This window comes from Eurosta solidaginis, chromosome 5 (genome assembly GCF_040869045.1).
Source record: "Eurosta solidaginis isolate ZX-2024a chromosome 5, ASM4086904v1, whole genome shotgun sequence".
Lineage (NCBI taxonomy): Eukaryota > Metazoa > Arthropoda > Insecta > Diptera > Tephritidae > Eurosta > Eurosta solidaginis.
Genome location: NC_090323.1, coordinates 273,798,513 through 273,816,529, shown reverse-complemented (window position 1 = coordinate 273,816,529; position 18,017 = coordinate 273,798,513). Strand labels below are relative to the sequence as shown.

General features: G+C 36.8%; 1 protein-coding gene across 1 annotated transcript; it reads right to left on the bottom strand.

Moving 5' to 3' along the window:
- Positions 1 to 12,481: 12,481 nt before the first annotated feature.
- LOC137253598 (uncharacterized) lies at positions 12,482 to 15,942 on the bottom strand. The gene is made up of 2 exons (XM_067790846.1): positions 15,811 to 15,942; positions 12,482 to 15,738 (listed from the first exon to the last, which is right to left on the bottom strand). Exons 1-2 carry the CDS (start codon positions 15,832 to 15,834, stop codon positions 14,887 to 14,889), a joined length of 876 nt encoding a protein of 291 aa, XP_067646947.1. The 5' UTR covers positions 15,835 to 15,942; the 3' UTR covers positions 12,482 to 14,886.
- Between the last annotated feature and the right edge of the window lie 2,075 nt (positions 15,943 to 18,017).

Genomic DNA, 18,017 nt, shown 5'->3' with positions numbered 1-18,017 from the left:
TCTCTTCTCTCAATTCCTTCTCATTCTTCTGCATCCCTTATTGCCTGTCCCAGTGGGTGGTATGTATTTTATTCCAGTCCCAGTCCCAGTCCCACTCCGAGTGTCAGTCCCAGTCCCACTCCGAGTCTCAGTCCCAGTCCTAGTCCTAATCCCAGTCCCAGTCCGTCTCTGGATAATATATTACTCTGTACTAAAGCACTCATCAACAGATTTCATTTGATATCCATATTGTATAAACACTGTCTAGGCATTCACGGGCCCACGTTTTGGGCAATATCTCGAGATCCTAGTCACCCAGGGCTATGAAAATTATCCTCTACTAAAGCACTCATCAACAGCTTTCATTTGTTATCCATATTCTATAAACACATTCTAGGGGTAGCCGGGTCCACGTTTCGGCCTATATCTCGAGACCCTGTACGTCAATCGCAACCAAACCTATGTAGTAACCACCGCGTGAGGTTTATGAAACTTGTGTGAAAGTTTGAACAAAATCGACCGACGCATCACTTCAAACACCGGCCTTTCTTTTTATATATATAGACTTTTATTTTTCACACTTCACTATAATATTTAAACGAAATGCAGATTTTCGTTGCTTTTGAAATTCGGCTTAAAAATTCCACATGGAACAACTAAAGACTCTCCTAAATTAAAAAAAATGTCATAGTACCTCTAAATCGCGGGCCCCTCAGAAACCCCTCCCCCCTCTCGGCGGGCCTGGTGATGTGCTATACTTGATATCAATCGCTATAATATTTTTTATTGATAAGCACGTTGTTTAATTAAACACCAACCAATTACACGGAAGTATATCCGGACCCCTGAGAATTTGAGTGCCGGTGCGTATACGTAACATTTTATTATTACGTATAAACAAATAAAAAAATTTGCAATAAAATAACATTGCGACTATAAACTAAGATATAACCTATCCTATATTTGGGTCAAACTACACACGGGGTTCAAAACAAATTCAAAATCGGTTCAGTAGTTTAGGAGTCCATTGGCCTCAAACATAGTGACACGTGTTTTTATATATTAAGATATAAAATATATCACTACAACCATATAATTGAGCCTTGAAAAAAATAAGATTTTCAATGATAAGTCAAATTTTTTTTTAAACAAGTACAAAATTCATTATTCAGCAACAAAGATAGTCAGAAAAGATTCAGAAAGCTTATTAGAAATTTTTGTTCCTCTAATGTTAATACAGTTGTCTCAAATATGATTCCAAAATATGACTGAAAAACTATATTCAGCTTCTGATCATCAAAGGCATGGTGTAATAATCAAGGTGATGTCAACAACATAACCCCACTTTTTCGGCAACTCTATTTGCCAGTATTTGCGTGCATTTCAAACGTAATAAATTTGGATTGCTTAATTTTTGAAATAAATTAGTTTTCTGCAAAATTTTGTGTATTTTCTGTTATGGAATACAAAGTTACGTTAATTTTTTTGCTAAACCATTCTAGTAACGGCTTATATAGTTATAATATTTCTAAACGTATAGTAAAATCTACTACGATCGTAGTAGAACTCAAAGGCAGTTCAGTATGATAGGCAACCCTCTAAATCATGCATGCCGAACTTGTCAGAATAAGGGAAACGTCAACGGGATGAGAACACCTGAATATTCATTTCATCATGATCAAAGGTGAACAAATTTGATTATTATTTTTGTTGATTTTTTTTGAAATATTAACCCAGATATGGCGAGCGTACTACATGTAGAACACCTGTTATTTTGAAAATATTTCGTAAACAGTAATTTAAACTAATTAACCAACCTGTCGCTGTGCTATTGTACAAAACAGGCATCATAGTTGGCTTTGAAAAAAATTTCTGTTGCAATTCCTTGATTGCCTTTTTTAATATCAAAAATGCGAGTTTTATGAAATTGTCAAATGTGTGAAGGTGTCGCGTAATCGGTAAGAAAAAAATATTTAAGCCTTTTTTGTTTTGTTCTGTTTTTGTATATTTTTATTTAAAATAGTTGTAGAAATTGAGGTTCACCAGTAGTCGAAGTGTAAAACCCAATTATATGTGATTTTTGTTGATTTATTTGCTGGCGTACTACATGTAGTACGCTCGGCATTAGAGTACAAAAAAAAATTAAAAAAAACAACAAATTTTTTGTTTCAGAGTTAACTTGAAATGAAATAATAAGTACTCTAGAAGAATAAAATCGATTTTTCCTATATAACCAAAAATTACTACTTCTTCCTTGTGTATGTGCCTAGCGTACTACATGTAGTACACCCTACAAAATCGTTTAAAAATATTTTTTTTAATTTATATTAATTTCTGTAATATTTTATTTTAAAAGAACAGTATTAAAAAAAATTGTGGAAATTGCTTCACCAGGAGGTCCGTCGGCATATCTGGGTTAAGATTAAATAATCAAAGGTCCTCAAAAATTGTTCCAAAAAGTGATCGAAAAATGTTTTTTCAGTTTTTGATCATCAAAAGTATTTATATTTGTTTATTTTTTTTTTTTTGTTCTATCGTATGATAACTCATTAGTCAGAAAGAGTAATCAAATAGTATTGATATGTAGGAAAAAAATTCAAAATTTAGTCACCTAAATGCTCGGTGGGTTGACACATAAGTGAATGCTCACAGTCTCGATATGGTGGTGTGCAGTTTTGCCATTTTAGTGTTTTTGGTGCCAGATCTAGCTCTTTTTTTGCGTTTAGCTCCAAAAATTCCGGTTTAGTCCCTAGCTCTTTTTTGGCCCTCTTTAAAATGTTTGCCCCTTTTTGGCTCCAAATCTATTTCGGCAATACGTATTGTGAAATTTATAATATGTTTTATGTGTGTCGAAGTTTTACTTTATTTGTTTCGTTATGTATGATGTGGCAACTCGGTACTCAACTGATATGAAAAGCTTTAATCGATTAACCGTGTCATGAGGTTGTACATTTGCTTTCCAGCTTGTGCTGTAGCATAGTGTCACCGTCTAAGAATTTCGACCCTTTACCTTCAAATTATAATAAATTTTTTGTCTCCCGTACTTTATTTTCATTATACCTTTGAAGAATATATACGAATTAAAAAAGAAGGTAAATGTGTAGACGAATTCATTGAAAGAAAGATACGTAATATATGTCGCGACTTCATAATTAAATTAATAGAGCAGTTAAGGTAACCCTTGCCGTATAATATAGAAACACTTAGCAAAATAGATTTATTTTCGGTTGAAAACACATTGAGAATTGTAAAATTTCAATGGTTTTCATATTTCACAAATGAAAAAAACAAGTATAGTTCTGATAAAATAACGAGATTACAAATGCAGTGGAAAAATACATATCTGAACAAAAAAAATATTTATGAGTGTAAATCATAGATTTTGAAGTCTAAGGCCCTTCAAACATATCTCGTCCCAACATAAACTTGAATGTCGCACGCGTGTGTTTTAATGGCGATTCGTACACCAGACTTTAAAAATCGAATAAAAAAATTGGAAAAAATTTTAATTAATTTTCATCGGCCAACATTTTGGCAAGTCGTATTTTTGGCGAACCTATATGTGAAATATACTGCTTACCAAAGTTAAAAAAAAAACGTATTTTTGTTATTAAAAAATATAAAATGAACTATAAAAAACAGTATTATCTCTTGTTCCTTATTTTTTTACGAGTTTACTGTACCTTTTTTATAACTTCGCCTAAGTTTGATTTGAAATAAATGTGAAAACTTGCATATATGTATATTTTATACTTTTAGCTCTTTTTGCACGGGTTTCGGATTTTCTTGAAGAAATTTAGCTATTTCTAGCCCAAAGAAATTCTTTTTCTGGCAACACTGGTAGTGTGGTAAATTAAATTTTAAAAGGGACTCTGAGTACCTCATGATGTAATTACAAAGGTGATGTCAACAACATAACTTCACTTTTTCAGTACCTCTATTATCCAGTATTTACTTGTGTCAAAGAGGCAAAGAGTATATATCAGGCATGCTTAACCAACGAACCGATATCATTTCGTTACGATAATTAACGTTAATAAACGAAACAAAGTCATTAATTTTCGTTTATTAACGTTAAGAACGTCAAATTAACGAAATGATTTTGTTTCGTTTTCTGCCCTATCAAAACGAAATCAAATCGTTTATGTTGATTATTTATTTCAAACTATGCTGGCAAAGCTGATTGATGGCGGAGTCATTAAAGGTGAAAGCATTAGCCAAGCTGATTGCAACTTTTCTCATGAATTTTGACAGTACGAACATTTCTCAGAGTATTTTTGACATTACCACCAACGAATTACACAAACAAATTACATGGAGTTTGTGTGTGTATGTCCGCTCGCTGTTACCACCTTACGGCTTCACCATGGCTATAGCATTGCCAGCACAATTCAAGCATAAACTATCACGTTTTTGTTAACGTTTTTAACGTTAACGAAAGCTTTTCGTTTCGGTTAAAAACGAGATACAATTTATCTTGATAATTTTTTTATCGATAATAGCCGTGTTTTTTAACACGCGCGTATACGTTTCGTTTGCGCGTGTTAAAAAACGCCTATCTTCGCTTAGATAATGCTTAGGAGACCCATCTAGCGGCTGTGGTTAAACAACTAGCTACAGCAACACGGTGTACCGAAAAGCGGAGACGCAACGCTCTGATGGCCATAGGGTATAACATATAGCTGAATCAGTTGCGATGAATTGTGGACACACATAGAATACATAGAATTAGTGTAGAGGGTGACACAAAGACACATATTTCAGTTACATCTGAGTATAATGCGTATTGAAATTTAGTAGGACAAAATTTATGCGCAGCAATTTCAGAGGTGTATTTATAGTTTGTCCCTTAGCAGTCAATATAAAGTTTAAGCGTAAACGGATATACGCGTGTTAAAAAACACGGCTAATATTTCGAAGTGTTTCAACAGAAACGGTGGAAATTTTTTGATAAACGATTAGCTTAACGTTAAGGTGCATCCCTGGTATATATATAATAAGAGCCGTCACTCGTTATTTTTTAGGCATTTGCTCGATGTTTATTTATTTATTTCTTCTTACAGCTTATACTAAGCCTAGCTTATACCTACATATTAGAGGTTTACGCCGATCACTTTATCGGCGGAGGCGGCGTAGGCTCTAGTATATACCGGCGGCGGCGGCGTAGGCGGCGCGACGGCGTACGCCGGTGTTCTTACTTTAAAAGCTTGATTTTTCTATTTAAAAAAATAATATTTAGGAAAGTTTTTGTTTATATGTATTTAACGAAATCAACGTGTTGGCCATTTCGGAAAGATCCGGGGTTTTTGCATCAAAATCTCGCAGACCGTTCAAAAATTTTCAGGAGTAGCTCCTTGCGAAGGGATTGTCCCTCGTTCGCATGCTCCAGAGAGGCTTCGAACGTAACCCCGGTCTTTGGAATTGGTACTGATGCGTCTGCTGAAAAGAAATAGAGATACATAAAATAGTCACACTTTTGCCTGTATATCTCGTGCAAAGCGTAGTTTCACCTAGGGTTAACTCCTAATAATCGTCGCGAACACAATTTCTTTAAATCATTTGTCGCTCCTTGGCGGTCACGCATAAAGGCGACTTAGGGTCGCTATGAATGGTCTATTAATACTCATGACTATCGTGGCACATGGCGCCTCCAGTTTTTTGAGCTGTTTTTATGAGCTAAAATTTCCGATGTGCGAACAGTAGGAATCCCTACCACCAGTCGCTACCACGCCTCATGAGCCTCACACCATATGCCAGTACAGAAGCTATACGACTGCGACTTCGAACTCATACCTTCGCCGACGTCACTTTCCTAGAAGCTCTAGGTGTAGCTCCGAAGACTTTCCAACGGATGCTTTTGTTGCGCTATGCTGCCGAGCTACACTTTGAAACGTTAGGGTGTGACTATTCGGCCAAAGATGCCGCCCTCGAAATCATAAGCAGTCTAAGGGATGTCATTGCGTCATGGGTGAAAATCTGTATAATCATCGGCGCATCTACATAACTAAAATTTTACAAGGACCCTGGATAAAATTTTTAAAATGTAGACCAAAGATTGCAGACGTTTGTGTTCACAACATTGATTTCAATAGTCTTCGTTAAATTTAGAATGAAAGTCGACGGATTTTAAGTTGAAAGTTGTTAACTACTGTTTTTCGGCCTTACGATATAGGAGCTCATTATGGATGACCGCGTAGCTTCAGTTTTCAGACAAGTTCAACTGTCCACTACGTTAGGGTAGTATCACACACGGTCATTAGTTCCACTGTCTTGGGAAAGCTTTTGCTTCACCACTTTGAGTGTTCTTGCGAGGGACAAAGCCTCACCTGGTAGATATATGTGCCTAAGTATTCACAATTGTAAAAGGAGCCGTAACGTGTAGGTGATATTTAAACTTGGTTGATAGGCTATAATCAATGTGATTCACTCCAAGGGACTAGTTTTGGATAGGGCCGCCAAATTTAGGAAATGTCAAACCGGGAGACTTGGGTGTTGAAGGATGAAGTGTGAAAATCAAAATTAACATTTCAGACGCTATTGTATAGTTTCGCAAATAAACAACAGATGTTTGAATGTAAGCCCAAGCGATTTTTCACACCCTTCTCATATGTACATATATCCTCAACTTAAGTATGAGGTAAGAATAATTTCGAAGGAGTGTTTATGCCCCTAGAACCTACTAAAGGATTTTGCATCACTGATTTCGCTTATTCTTGAGGACAGTTTAAAATCATGTTCGCCTTGGGTCATTTTATTTGAATTAATTGTTCATTATTAATTTTTTCAAAAATGCAAAGTGAGCATATAAATTTATTATATAACTTTTCTTTTAGTGTTTTGTTTTAATAACTTGCTGAATTGGGTGATGGAAAGTCCGTGTTAAGCTGACATCCAAAGCGCCTGTTATTTTAAAAAACTTTTGAATAGTTATAAAGAGTTAAATTTCGCAATTAGTTTCTTATAACAGGCAGGGATGCGCATCCGTTGATACCACTTTCGACCATATCCGACCAATTTTCGACATGAACATTAATGGCCTAAACAGTCTTAAACGAGTAGAAAATATAGTAACGCGCCGGACGCCGCGCCGCCACGCCGATATTTTTGATATTCGGCGGCGGCGTGCGAAAAACGACCAAAATCGGCGGTGGCGGCGGCGTTTATCGGCGGCGTATATCTCTACTACATATATATAGTAATTAATATATAATCTAATTAAATTAATTTATCTGCATCTATTGACTGCCCAAATGGAGTAAGATATAGGTAGCAGACGAATGACACCAACGCAAGGATTGTACCAGTTGTATCTGACGCTGTTAACGTATTTAAAGTGCGAAGGAAACATCTGAACGGCGATGCACTTATTAGGTTGAGTGAAGCGTTACAGTATGAGCTTCGTCTACTTTTTGCGTCCGTGGGAAAGCTTCCTAGTGCCAGCGTAGAGTACTAGGGATGTATGCAATGCTATTGGTGGTTCGAAAGTTTGCCCACCTTGCACTAGATTGGCAGTGCTCTACAGTAATTGTACAACTTGTGTTTAAATTCCCTTATGTTCCTAAATTTAACTTCATTTGGTAATTCATTGTAGAATTTTAGTCCTTTATAGTACAAATTACATTAATACAATTTTACAAAATTATTAAATTTTATTGCTTAATTTTTCGTACAAATTTCCCCAAAAAATTAGTTTTCTGCAAATTGTTTTCTATATTCTTTTGGGGAACACAAAGTTACTTTAATTTTTTTGGCTAAACAATTCTAGTAGCGGCTTATATAGTTATTTTATTTCTAAACGTATAGTATAATTTACTCCGATCGTAGTAGAACTCAAAGGCAGTTCTGTATGATAGACAACCCTCTAAAATATTGTTACCAATATTAGCAAAACTAAGGGGTGCTGCTATCTCTAAGCCGATGCTAAGCAGTGACGCGAATTCACATCAATAATTCAATCATTATGTATCATAAACGAAACAATAATTGCGTCTACACATATGTACCATGTACGTATACGAGCAGCGGAGAGTCAATGCACAAACACATGCATATATCTGAGATACTCCTGAAAGTATGCAATGAGAAAAGCTATAAAATCATGCAATTGTAGTTACAGGTGAGAAGTTTGAGAGCTGCTGGTTTAGTAGATTCTGGAAGCGCCTAGAAGATGCGAACGTTGAAATCCGAGAGTATAAAAGGCGGCAATTGTAGAGGCGCTGGAATTCAGTCTGATTTGAGCTGTCAAGCAGTTTCGACTAAGACGCTATCTAGCGATCAGGAGCAGTATTATTTTGAATATTTCATTTGAGCTATCAATCAGTTTGGTTATTAAGCAAGCTATTCGTTGCACAGTTTGAGTGTTATTGTGAAGTACTTTAATAAAGGCCATTTTGCATTATTACATATTGGAGTTATTTATTCAACAGTTTAGTGATTCGAACTTAGCAGAGGATTGCAAATAAAAGGATTTGCAAGTAAATTCGTTACAATTGGTGTCAGAAGAGGAATTGTGAATAAATTCCGAAGATTGGGAATACAACTTGGACATGGCAAAGTTCAGTGAATTGAAGATCCAGCAACTGAAGAAGGAGTTGGAGAGCCGTGGATTGAATACAAGCGGCGTTTAACTCGAACTTCAGGCACGGCTACGAGAGGCAATGGAAGCAGAAGGAATTGATGTGTCTTTTATTTGATGGGGACGAGACAACAACAAAAATTGAAGAGAAAAATGAAACACCACAGACAATGGCGAACACAGACCTGAACATGATATTGACTGCAATATCGGCACAAATGTCCGAAATGTCATCACAAATATCTACCAACATGTCATCACAATTGGAATCACATGAGACACGTATTTCAGAAATGTCGACACAGATTACATCAAAGATGGAAACACAACTGAAAGAGCAAGAGGCGCGTATATCATCAAAACTCAAAGCGCGTATGGACGAGAAAATAACGCAGTTTGAAGAAAAATTCGAGGCAGAGGTGGATGCTTTGAGAGGTCGTATACAGGAATTGCAACTTAATCGACCGGCTGCTTCAGCGAGTAATACGAAGGTAAAAACTCCATCTTTTGACGGTTCTGTTCCTTTCCAGGTCTTCAAGCTACAGTTTGAGAAGACCGCAGCAGTGAACAACTGGAATGCGGAAGATAAAGTTGCTGCACTGTTCGTGGCATTGAAGGGGCCAGCAGCGGAAATCTTACAGACGATTCCAGAGTACGAACGGAACAGCTATGAAGCATTGATAGCCGCTGTCGAGAGACGTTATGGAAGCGAGCATAGAAAGCAGATATTCCAAATTGAGTTGCAAAACCGTCACCAAAGAGCGAATGAGACTTTGCAGGAGTTTGCCTCGGATGTTGAAAGGTTGGCACATTTGGCAAATGCGGACGCACCCGTGGAATACACCGAGAGGGTAAAAATCCAGTTTTATAAATGGCATACGGGACGTAGAAACGAAGCGAGCGACATATGCAAACCCAAAGCCAACATTCGCAGAAACGGTGTCACAAGCTCTGATTCAGGAAACAGCGTCGCTTATGTGTAAGCCAGTTTTCAAAGCACGCCGTGTGGAAGTAGAAAGGCCAGAGTGGGTAGACACAATTTCGGAAGCACTGAAGGGATCTCAACAGAAGAATGCCGGAGTTATTAAATGTTTCAAGTGCGGCAACCCAGGTCACATTGCACGTCACTGCGATCTTGGTCCTAATAGTTCCAACAATGTGGGTGGCCGTAAACGCAAAGCTGGCGGAAATGAGCAAGAGCGTGTCGGATGTAAAGAACGAAAACTTGCCCCGGCTATTGAATGTCCTGTGATATCTGTGTCGCAAATTGGAAGGAAATCAAGCAGTCTTACCGTCAGAGGGAATGTGGATGGTAAAGAACGTGTACTGACTGTAGATACGGGCGCATCTCATTCCTTGATCCGATCTGACTTGGTCAACAGGATAATAAAACCGTTACTTGGAGCAAAGTTGCGTACGGTCACTGGCGAGTATAACCAAGTTCAGGGAGAAGTGATATGTGAAGTCTTGATTGGAAAGGTCACGGTTCTACACAAATTCGTTGTGGCGAGGATCGTTGAAGAAGTCATATTGGGAGTGGACTTCTTGGTTGACCATGACATTAGGATCGATATGCAGAGAAGGGTGATGCGTTATGAGAACCAGGATATACCACTTAACATCAGTTTGCGGAAAGGATTCAGTAGTAATCGAGTACTGGTGGAGAAGACTCGACAAAAACCACGGAAGTCAAAGGCAAAGGTTAATAGGTCGAATGGGCCAGATAAAGCAAAATCAAAATTAGGTACCTGCGAGGGAAACACTGGCATTGACAAAACCTAAAAGACGCAGGAAAACGAAGCAACGAATTTCCGAGAAAGAATGCGAGGGTAGTTTCAAGCCGGAGCGCACTACTGTTGTGAAATGTGGGAACGATACTGATTATGCGAAGCCAATCCGTCAAGCGCAAGCTCTACGAAGTAGTTCAAGTAGTTCATTGGCCAAGCAACAGAGTGCGAGGAAACGATCCAGGATAATGAGTAGTGAGATGAAACACAGGTACGACAAGGAAAATAATTTGGAAGGTTTCCGGGAGGGAGATTTGGTACTGCTATACAACCCTTACCGGCGGAAAGGTGTTCCATCCAAATATCGGTGCAGTTGGGAAGGCCCGTACAGAGTTGTGTGAAGACGATCAGTGATGTCGTCTACCGCATACAAGCAATTGGGAAATCACGTAATAGAAGAGTGGTACATTTGGCGATGCTAGCAGCGTTTAGATCGAGAGATTTGTCTGATCGGGACGATCAGACTTAGGTGGAGGGCAGTGTTACCAATATTAGCAAAACTAAGGGGTGCTGCTATCTCTAAGCCGATGCTAAGCAGTGACGTGAATTCACATCAATAATTCAATCATTATGTATCTACATAAACGAAACAATAATTGCGTCTACACATATGTACCATGTACGTATACGAGCAGCGGAGAGTCAGTGCACAAACACATGCATATATCTGAGATACTCCTGGAAGTATGCAATGAGAAAAGCTATAAAATCATGCAATTGTAGTTACAGCTGAGAAGTTTGAGAGCTGCTGGACTAGTGGATTCTGGAAGCGCCTAGAAGATGCGAACGTTGAAATCCGAGAGTATAAAAGGCGGCAATTGTAGAGGCGCTGGAATTCAGTTTGATTTGAGCTGTCAAGCAGTTTCGACTAAGACGCTATCTAGCGAGCAAGAGCAGTATTATTTTGAATAGTAGAGTTTCATTTGAGCTATGAATCAGATTGGTTATTAAGCAAGTTATTCGTTGCACAGTTTGAGTGTTATTGTGAAGTACTTTAATAAAGGCCATTTTGCATTATTACATATTGGAGTTATTTATTCAACAGTTTAGTGATTCGAACTTAGCAGAGGATTGCAAATAAAAGGATTTGCAAGTAAATTCGTTACAATATGCATGCCGAACTTGTCAGAATAAGGGAAAACGTAAACGGGATGAGAACACCTGAATATTCATTACTTCATGGAGTACCCTAAATATGTTGTACAGTTTATCTATCCATTAGGGTGGCCCGATTTGCATTATGCCATTATTTTCGACAAAATTCGTAGCAGCTTTCGATGCTCCTTAAAATTCTTAGAAACAGCTCACCTAAGGCATAGCTCTGAAAACAATTTCGAGCCTGCCCAGCATTGTAGCAATACATAGCTGTAAATATTTTGCGGTCACTTGTATGTTTGCAACTCTCTAGGCTAGGCCATTGTGTAAAATACCACAATGGGCTAGGCGCGCAAAGAGACCCATCTAGCGGAAATTATTGAAGAAGGCAGTAGTTAAATAACTCGCTACAAAACGAGTTGTGCTTAATAGCGAAGACACGAGCCTCGGTACTGCTGCTGTTGTTTAGTTTTTTAAACTATATTTATGTTATTTACAAAATAGTTAAGTAGGCCAGTTCAGACAAAAATATATGGCATGTGTATTCCTGCATTAACCATAAACAAATGGACTCAGAGCACGCATTCCGGAGAATATAGAAATAAATCTATCGTCGCTAAATGCTGTCAAGTTAATTTCGCTCTTCGCTTTTATTGTATTTATCTTCATGTAATTACGGCGTTTCTATTTTTGACTAGGCGAAATTCGTCGCGTTTGTTTCGCGGCTAAATACTTTTTTAAAACACAAACAAAATTTAATGGGGGTTACCCACCGGCAGTGGTTAGGCAAACATTCGGTGTATTGCTACCATTTTCATCATGGCGTTTTTAAGTAAATATGTAGGTATGTCGTTTTTCATTAACGGGGCATCCCTATGTATATCTTCGGAATAGCTATAATATTCTAATTCATGTTCGAATGCATATACCTCGTTGAGTATTAAATAGTTAGCTTAAATTCAAATTTGAATCATTCACTATAACACTGAGAATTATTTGAACTATTGTTCACCTAAAAGCTGTGAGATTTTTATTGACTTTGTAATTCGAGTCTTATTCATAACTGCTTTATTTAAATAGTTAAGCCATGTGATGTGTATTCACACGTTCATCATATCAACTTTACTTCACATCAAAAGTCGAGTATTTTTGCAATGAGCCTTATTTACTTACATACTTACAGTGATGGAAAAAATAATAGGGACAAATATCAAATCCATTATATCAGCAGGACTTCAATGTGTTTCTTGGCATGGTGCACCCTATAAAAATAACAGTTAAAGATTGATCTTTTGCAATAAATTATATTCCGCCAATTTGTCTTATTTGCAAAAAATTTCTTATAATAATTAAACACATTAAGTAAATTAAAATAATAATATAGGTTATTGAACCATAAAATATAATTACATAAGCCGAAATAAACACTGCACCAAAAAGAAGAAGAATTTAGTTAATAAGTCTAAAGAAAAAAGACAATGAGATGAGTAAGATAGCAGATATGGTGAACTGTTTGAAAAAGGTAGTGGTCACTTCCCCTCATAGCATAAAACCTCAAAAACGTGAAGTAAAAATCGGCAAATCTCTGCTGGCGATGAAAGGAATTGAAATCGCCATTACAAAGCTAACCCATTTTTGTCCTCTGAAGAGCCGAAAACAGAACTGAATTGAAATTGAATAAGGCGAACGATTATGTAAATATTGGCGGATGCCAAACTTTCAGCCTTATAAACAAAAACCAATAGACTTGCTTTTACCAGAATACATCCATTCCGTGAAACTTGAAAAAATGTGCTGCGGTCTGAAAGTCCTGAATTGTTATGCTTGAAGTAGATGGTAAACAATATGTAAACCGCTAATAAACACATTTTTGAACACAATCTTCAACTTTGGCGAAAAAGATGTATTCCGGTAAGAGCAAGTCTATTGGTTTTTGTTTATAAGGCTTAGTATAAGTCTCATTTCAGGATTTCTGACTGAAAGTTTGGCATCCGCCGATTTGTACTTAATCGTTCGGCTTATATAATTTAAATTCAGTTCTGTTTTCAGCTCTTTATAGGAAAAAAGGGTTAACTTTGCAATGGCGAATTATATTCCTTTCATCGCCCGCAGAGATTTTGCGATTTTCACTTCGTGTTTTTTGTTTTTTTTTCGCGATGAGGGGAAGTGAGTACTACTAACTACTACTATTAACTCAATTCGTCTCCTTTTTTGTGCAGTGTTTAATTCGGCCTATTTAATTATATTTTATAGTTCAATAACCTATATTATTATTTTAATTTACTTAACATGCGTTAAATACGTTATAAGAAGCTTCAAAAACGAATTTTTTACCATTTATGTTGTGGAAAAATATTATCAAAAATTTGTTGTCCCTATTTATTTTTCCAAGCTAAATCTGGAATCATTCAGATTTTCGCAAATAAGGCGGAATACAATTTATTACAAAAGAACAATCTTTAGCTGTTTTTTTTATAAGGTGCACCATGCCAAGAAACACATAGAAGTACCGCTGATATAAGGGATTTGATATTTGTCCCTATTATTTTTTCCATCAAAATTTTGCACATAACACTGTGCAACAGCCCGCTGAGTATTGGACCAAACCCACTTTTTGTAGAGATTGAGGCTTAAGTAGACAAAGTATGTACTATGCATCTCCATTTTTCGAAGTTAGCCTCCAAAAAATAGATATCGGCTTTCGGCTTTCGAAGTTCGAAATTCTTCATTTCGAAATTTTATTTTTTTTTTTTGTTAACGCGTTCAGCAAATTAACAAATTAAAAATATGGTCGTGGTCCGCCTTTTTCTTTTATTTTATTGGCGGAATTCTTTTTGGAAAATTTTTGTATAACAGCTGTTATACGAGGTGAAAAGTCAGAACTTCGAAAATATGAAAAACCTCGTATTTCCGAATTTTCGGAGCCCACATAAAAAAATTTTAATATTGCTGGACATAAGTACTGTTAAGAGCTCAAAAGTATAAAAACGCAGTACTTTGATTTGAAAATAGCACATTTAATGCAAGTCTGTGATTTATTTAATATTCAATAGTTTTACCAGCTAGAAGTTGTGTTGTTAAAAAAAAAATTTTTTTTCGCTTAAACAGGGGTTTTGCCAAATTTTTCTTTAAAGATATGCAAATCAAAATAAAGGCCATTTAGCCACCTTCGATTTTTTTTATATGGGTTCCGAAAATACGGAAATATCACGTTTTTCATATTTTCGAAGCTCTGACTTTTCACCTCGTATAACAGCTGTTATACTAAGCTTCTCACAAATAGAATTAATTTTTACTTTTTTAATTTGCTGAACGCGTTAACAAAAAAATAAAGGAATTAGGAAAACGGAGATATTACTTTTTATACTTAAGCCTCAATCTCCTCAAAAAAGTTGGTTTGGCCCAATACCCAGAAAAAAGTTGATTTTGTCGCATAGTGTACTTTTTGTATTAAACTCTAGCTGATAAAATCACTGGTTCTGCTTCAATTTCGGCAATTTTTTCTTGAAGTTCTGCTTCGCTTTCTTTTAATTCTTCTGCAGATTTTTTCGAAGCAGCTGTTGTTGTAGAAGTCAATACATCAGATTTCTCAATAACACGATTATTGGAATCATGAATACCTTCGGTATAATCATGGTTCTTGTCGTTTGGGTGATTTGCTATGATTTCCTTTATATTTTCATTGGAGTTTTTGGCATTTTCTTGTGACGTTGCAACATATTTATTTGTTGTTGTGTCGATTGTTTGTAGTTTCGAATCTGAATTACCGTTTTTAAGTGTAGGTGGGATCAGTTTTGCTTGATTTACATCAAAGGCTGGTATAACAGGCAAGTCCCCATAATACGGTTCATCTGAGATTAGCGGAAATTGTATTCGAGTTGACCCAATTTCTTGAGTGGAAATATTTGTGGTCGTTGTTTCAATTGAGTCAGTTGTTGTTGTATTCTCTAAGCTGTGATTTTCTTGTTTATGTGGAAAATTCCCGGCCGGCTTAGTAATTTCCGTTTTCCGTTTAAGTATTGCGTGGTTATCAGATGAAATCGGATTGGACTCCGTCGATTGACTTTGATTATAACAAAGAATAGATGCAGATTGCACAAAATTTTTTTCCAAGTCCCCAATTATTGACTTCAGGGACACTTTTTTACCATCAACATCCTTATTGCCTTCATCTGTAAGGCGTTTCACTATATGCATTTGGCTCTCTGAGCTAATAAGGTTTACATTCCCTATATATCTATCAAATATATCATCAATGTCCGCTGGACGTGCAAACGTCATAACACACAATGTGCAGAATATCTAGCAAACAATTTATTTATTATTATCTCTTTAATTTTTGATTTACTTATATCCACATCCTAAATCGCTTACCAGGAAATGTGATGCTTCCACCATCTTGCATGTGTTTAATTTTACTGTGAGTTAAAGTTTTGGAGATGTGTTTGCGTTTCCTCAAGTTCAATACGTTTAAAAATGAAATTGTTAGGAGTGAGGCTTTTTAAAAGTTTTCATCGCAGTTAGTAGAAAAGCTTTTTCGTTTTATGCAAAGCGGTATGTGATTGTGCTAATTGTTTCACTAATGCGTTTATGCATATAAATACCCAGCATTAGCATTGAAGAGTTTTATGGAAAAACTAGTTTTGTACTAACATATTCCTTAATATGACAATGTAGTTCTTAATCAAATGAAATACGAATAACGCGCGTTTAATTTCTTCCGCGCGGCCGCCGTGGTGTGATGGTAGCGTGCTCCGCCTACCACACCGATGATCCTGTGTTCACGCCTCGAGCAAAGCAATATCAAAATTTTAGAAATAAGTTTTCTCAATTAGAAGAAAATTTTTCTAAGCGGTGTCGCCCCTCGGCAGTGTTTGGCAGGCACTCCGAGTGTATTTCTGCTATGAAAAGCTTTTCAGTGAAAACTCATCTGCCTTGCAGATGCCGTTCGGAGTCGGCATTAAACAAGTGGGTCCCGTCCCGCCAATTTGTAGGAAAAACTAAAAAGGAGTACGACGCAAATTGGCAGAGAAGACACTCAAGAAAATTCGCCTCTCCTCCTACACTACCAATAACATCAGCATGGCTTCCGTAATATGCATAGCCCCCGCGCTAGGTGCCATAAACTCCTATGTACATATAAACGACGAATTTTATTGCTTTTGAGACGGGCAACCATGGCCTCCAACTCCAAGACAAATACTCTCTCCCACACAGAGAAGGACCATCAATTATTTGAATGACATAATACAGTCGTCTGCACAATTTATGAACTAAAAATCTAAATCAAGGAGGATTAAACTAGACTTGCCACGGTGTTCTGCCCTCTTTCTACTATTGTTTCTACATATTAAAAGTTCCTTCCCCAGAGTTGCCATAGTTTTTGTAATTGCGTAGAAATGTTGGAAACATCTATAATTTAGTTTAAAGCACTTGAGGGTGTGACAAATGCCCAAACCAGATTACCTAATACATTTTTGTAACGTACACTTACGGTGAAAAAAGCCGAGGAAAATTTGTTCCCTGTTACGGCGTTCCTACAGTCACTACAGCTGCGTAACGAAACTTTTAAGTTATTGTGGTTAACATCGATAATTCCTTAACACATTATGTTGTATCTTAAGGTGAGAAAGTTCCTAGCAGTTTTCTTGAAATCAACTATATTTTATATAAGTAATAGTTTTATCCTTGAAGAAAAAATTAACACAATTTTCTAAAAAGAACAAATCACGCAAAATATGGAAAACGGCGGCTGAGAATATTATAATGAATTACCCCTAAGGAGATTCTGGACGAAATATATTGAATAAGGACTTTATCCACACGTTATCGAAGTGGACGACCACGAAAGGCCACTGAACGCGTAATAGGAATATTGTCACGATAGCTCTTCTGAATACATTTAAAATTGTTCCAGAAACTTCCGCGTATAATATTGTTGGTCCGCTGTCACTTGAGGTAAACAAATTGGATGGTCCCTAGAATAAAACCAGCTTCTTACCACAAAAATCCTTCCCCCAACTAAGCTGGCTCTGCAAAAAAGAAACGGGCCTCACAGCGACTGGGGATGAGTCATATTCTCTGATTAGCACAAAATAAAAATATTCAATTAAGTTTTGTAATGCGTGGTTAGCCCCAAAAATACAAAAATATGGATTCACAGCTGCGATCAGATTACCGTACTCGATTAGCCCCTCAATTCTTGGTGAGATGCCGTCTAATGTAGGCGGCGGAGTTTGCTTAACTCCCCAATAACATAATCTAAGCAACTCTGACGGTTTTTAAGGCGTTCCAGACCATTATAAACGGAGAATCCTTCACTGTTGCCTTAAAGCAGTTTTGACTCAATCATCCTGATTTGTGGGACTTACTGCGCATCGCGAACCTTAACTGAATAAAATTTATTTTGCACTCGTAAGAGAATATGAATCATAGCCAATCATTCCCTGTCCAATTTATGTTTTCGTAATACCAGTTAGCGTGCGGTATCGTTTTTTTGTGGGATTTTTTTTAGCTATGGGACATCAAATTCTTTTTCCTCAAGAGACGCTGTACCTTAAACTTAATGGCAATTCTGCAGT

Excerpts from the sequence above, each read along its gene's own strand:
- LOC137253598 (XM_067790846.1), bottom strand. The coding sequence starts at position 15,834 with ATGGTGGAAGCATCACATTTCCTG. Across the intron at positions 15,739-15,810 it reads TGGAAGCATCACATTTCCTG|ATATTCTGCACATTGTGTGT; the intron begins GTAAGCGATTTA and ends ATTGTTTGCTAG.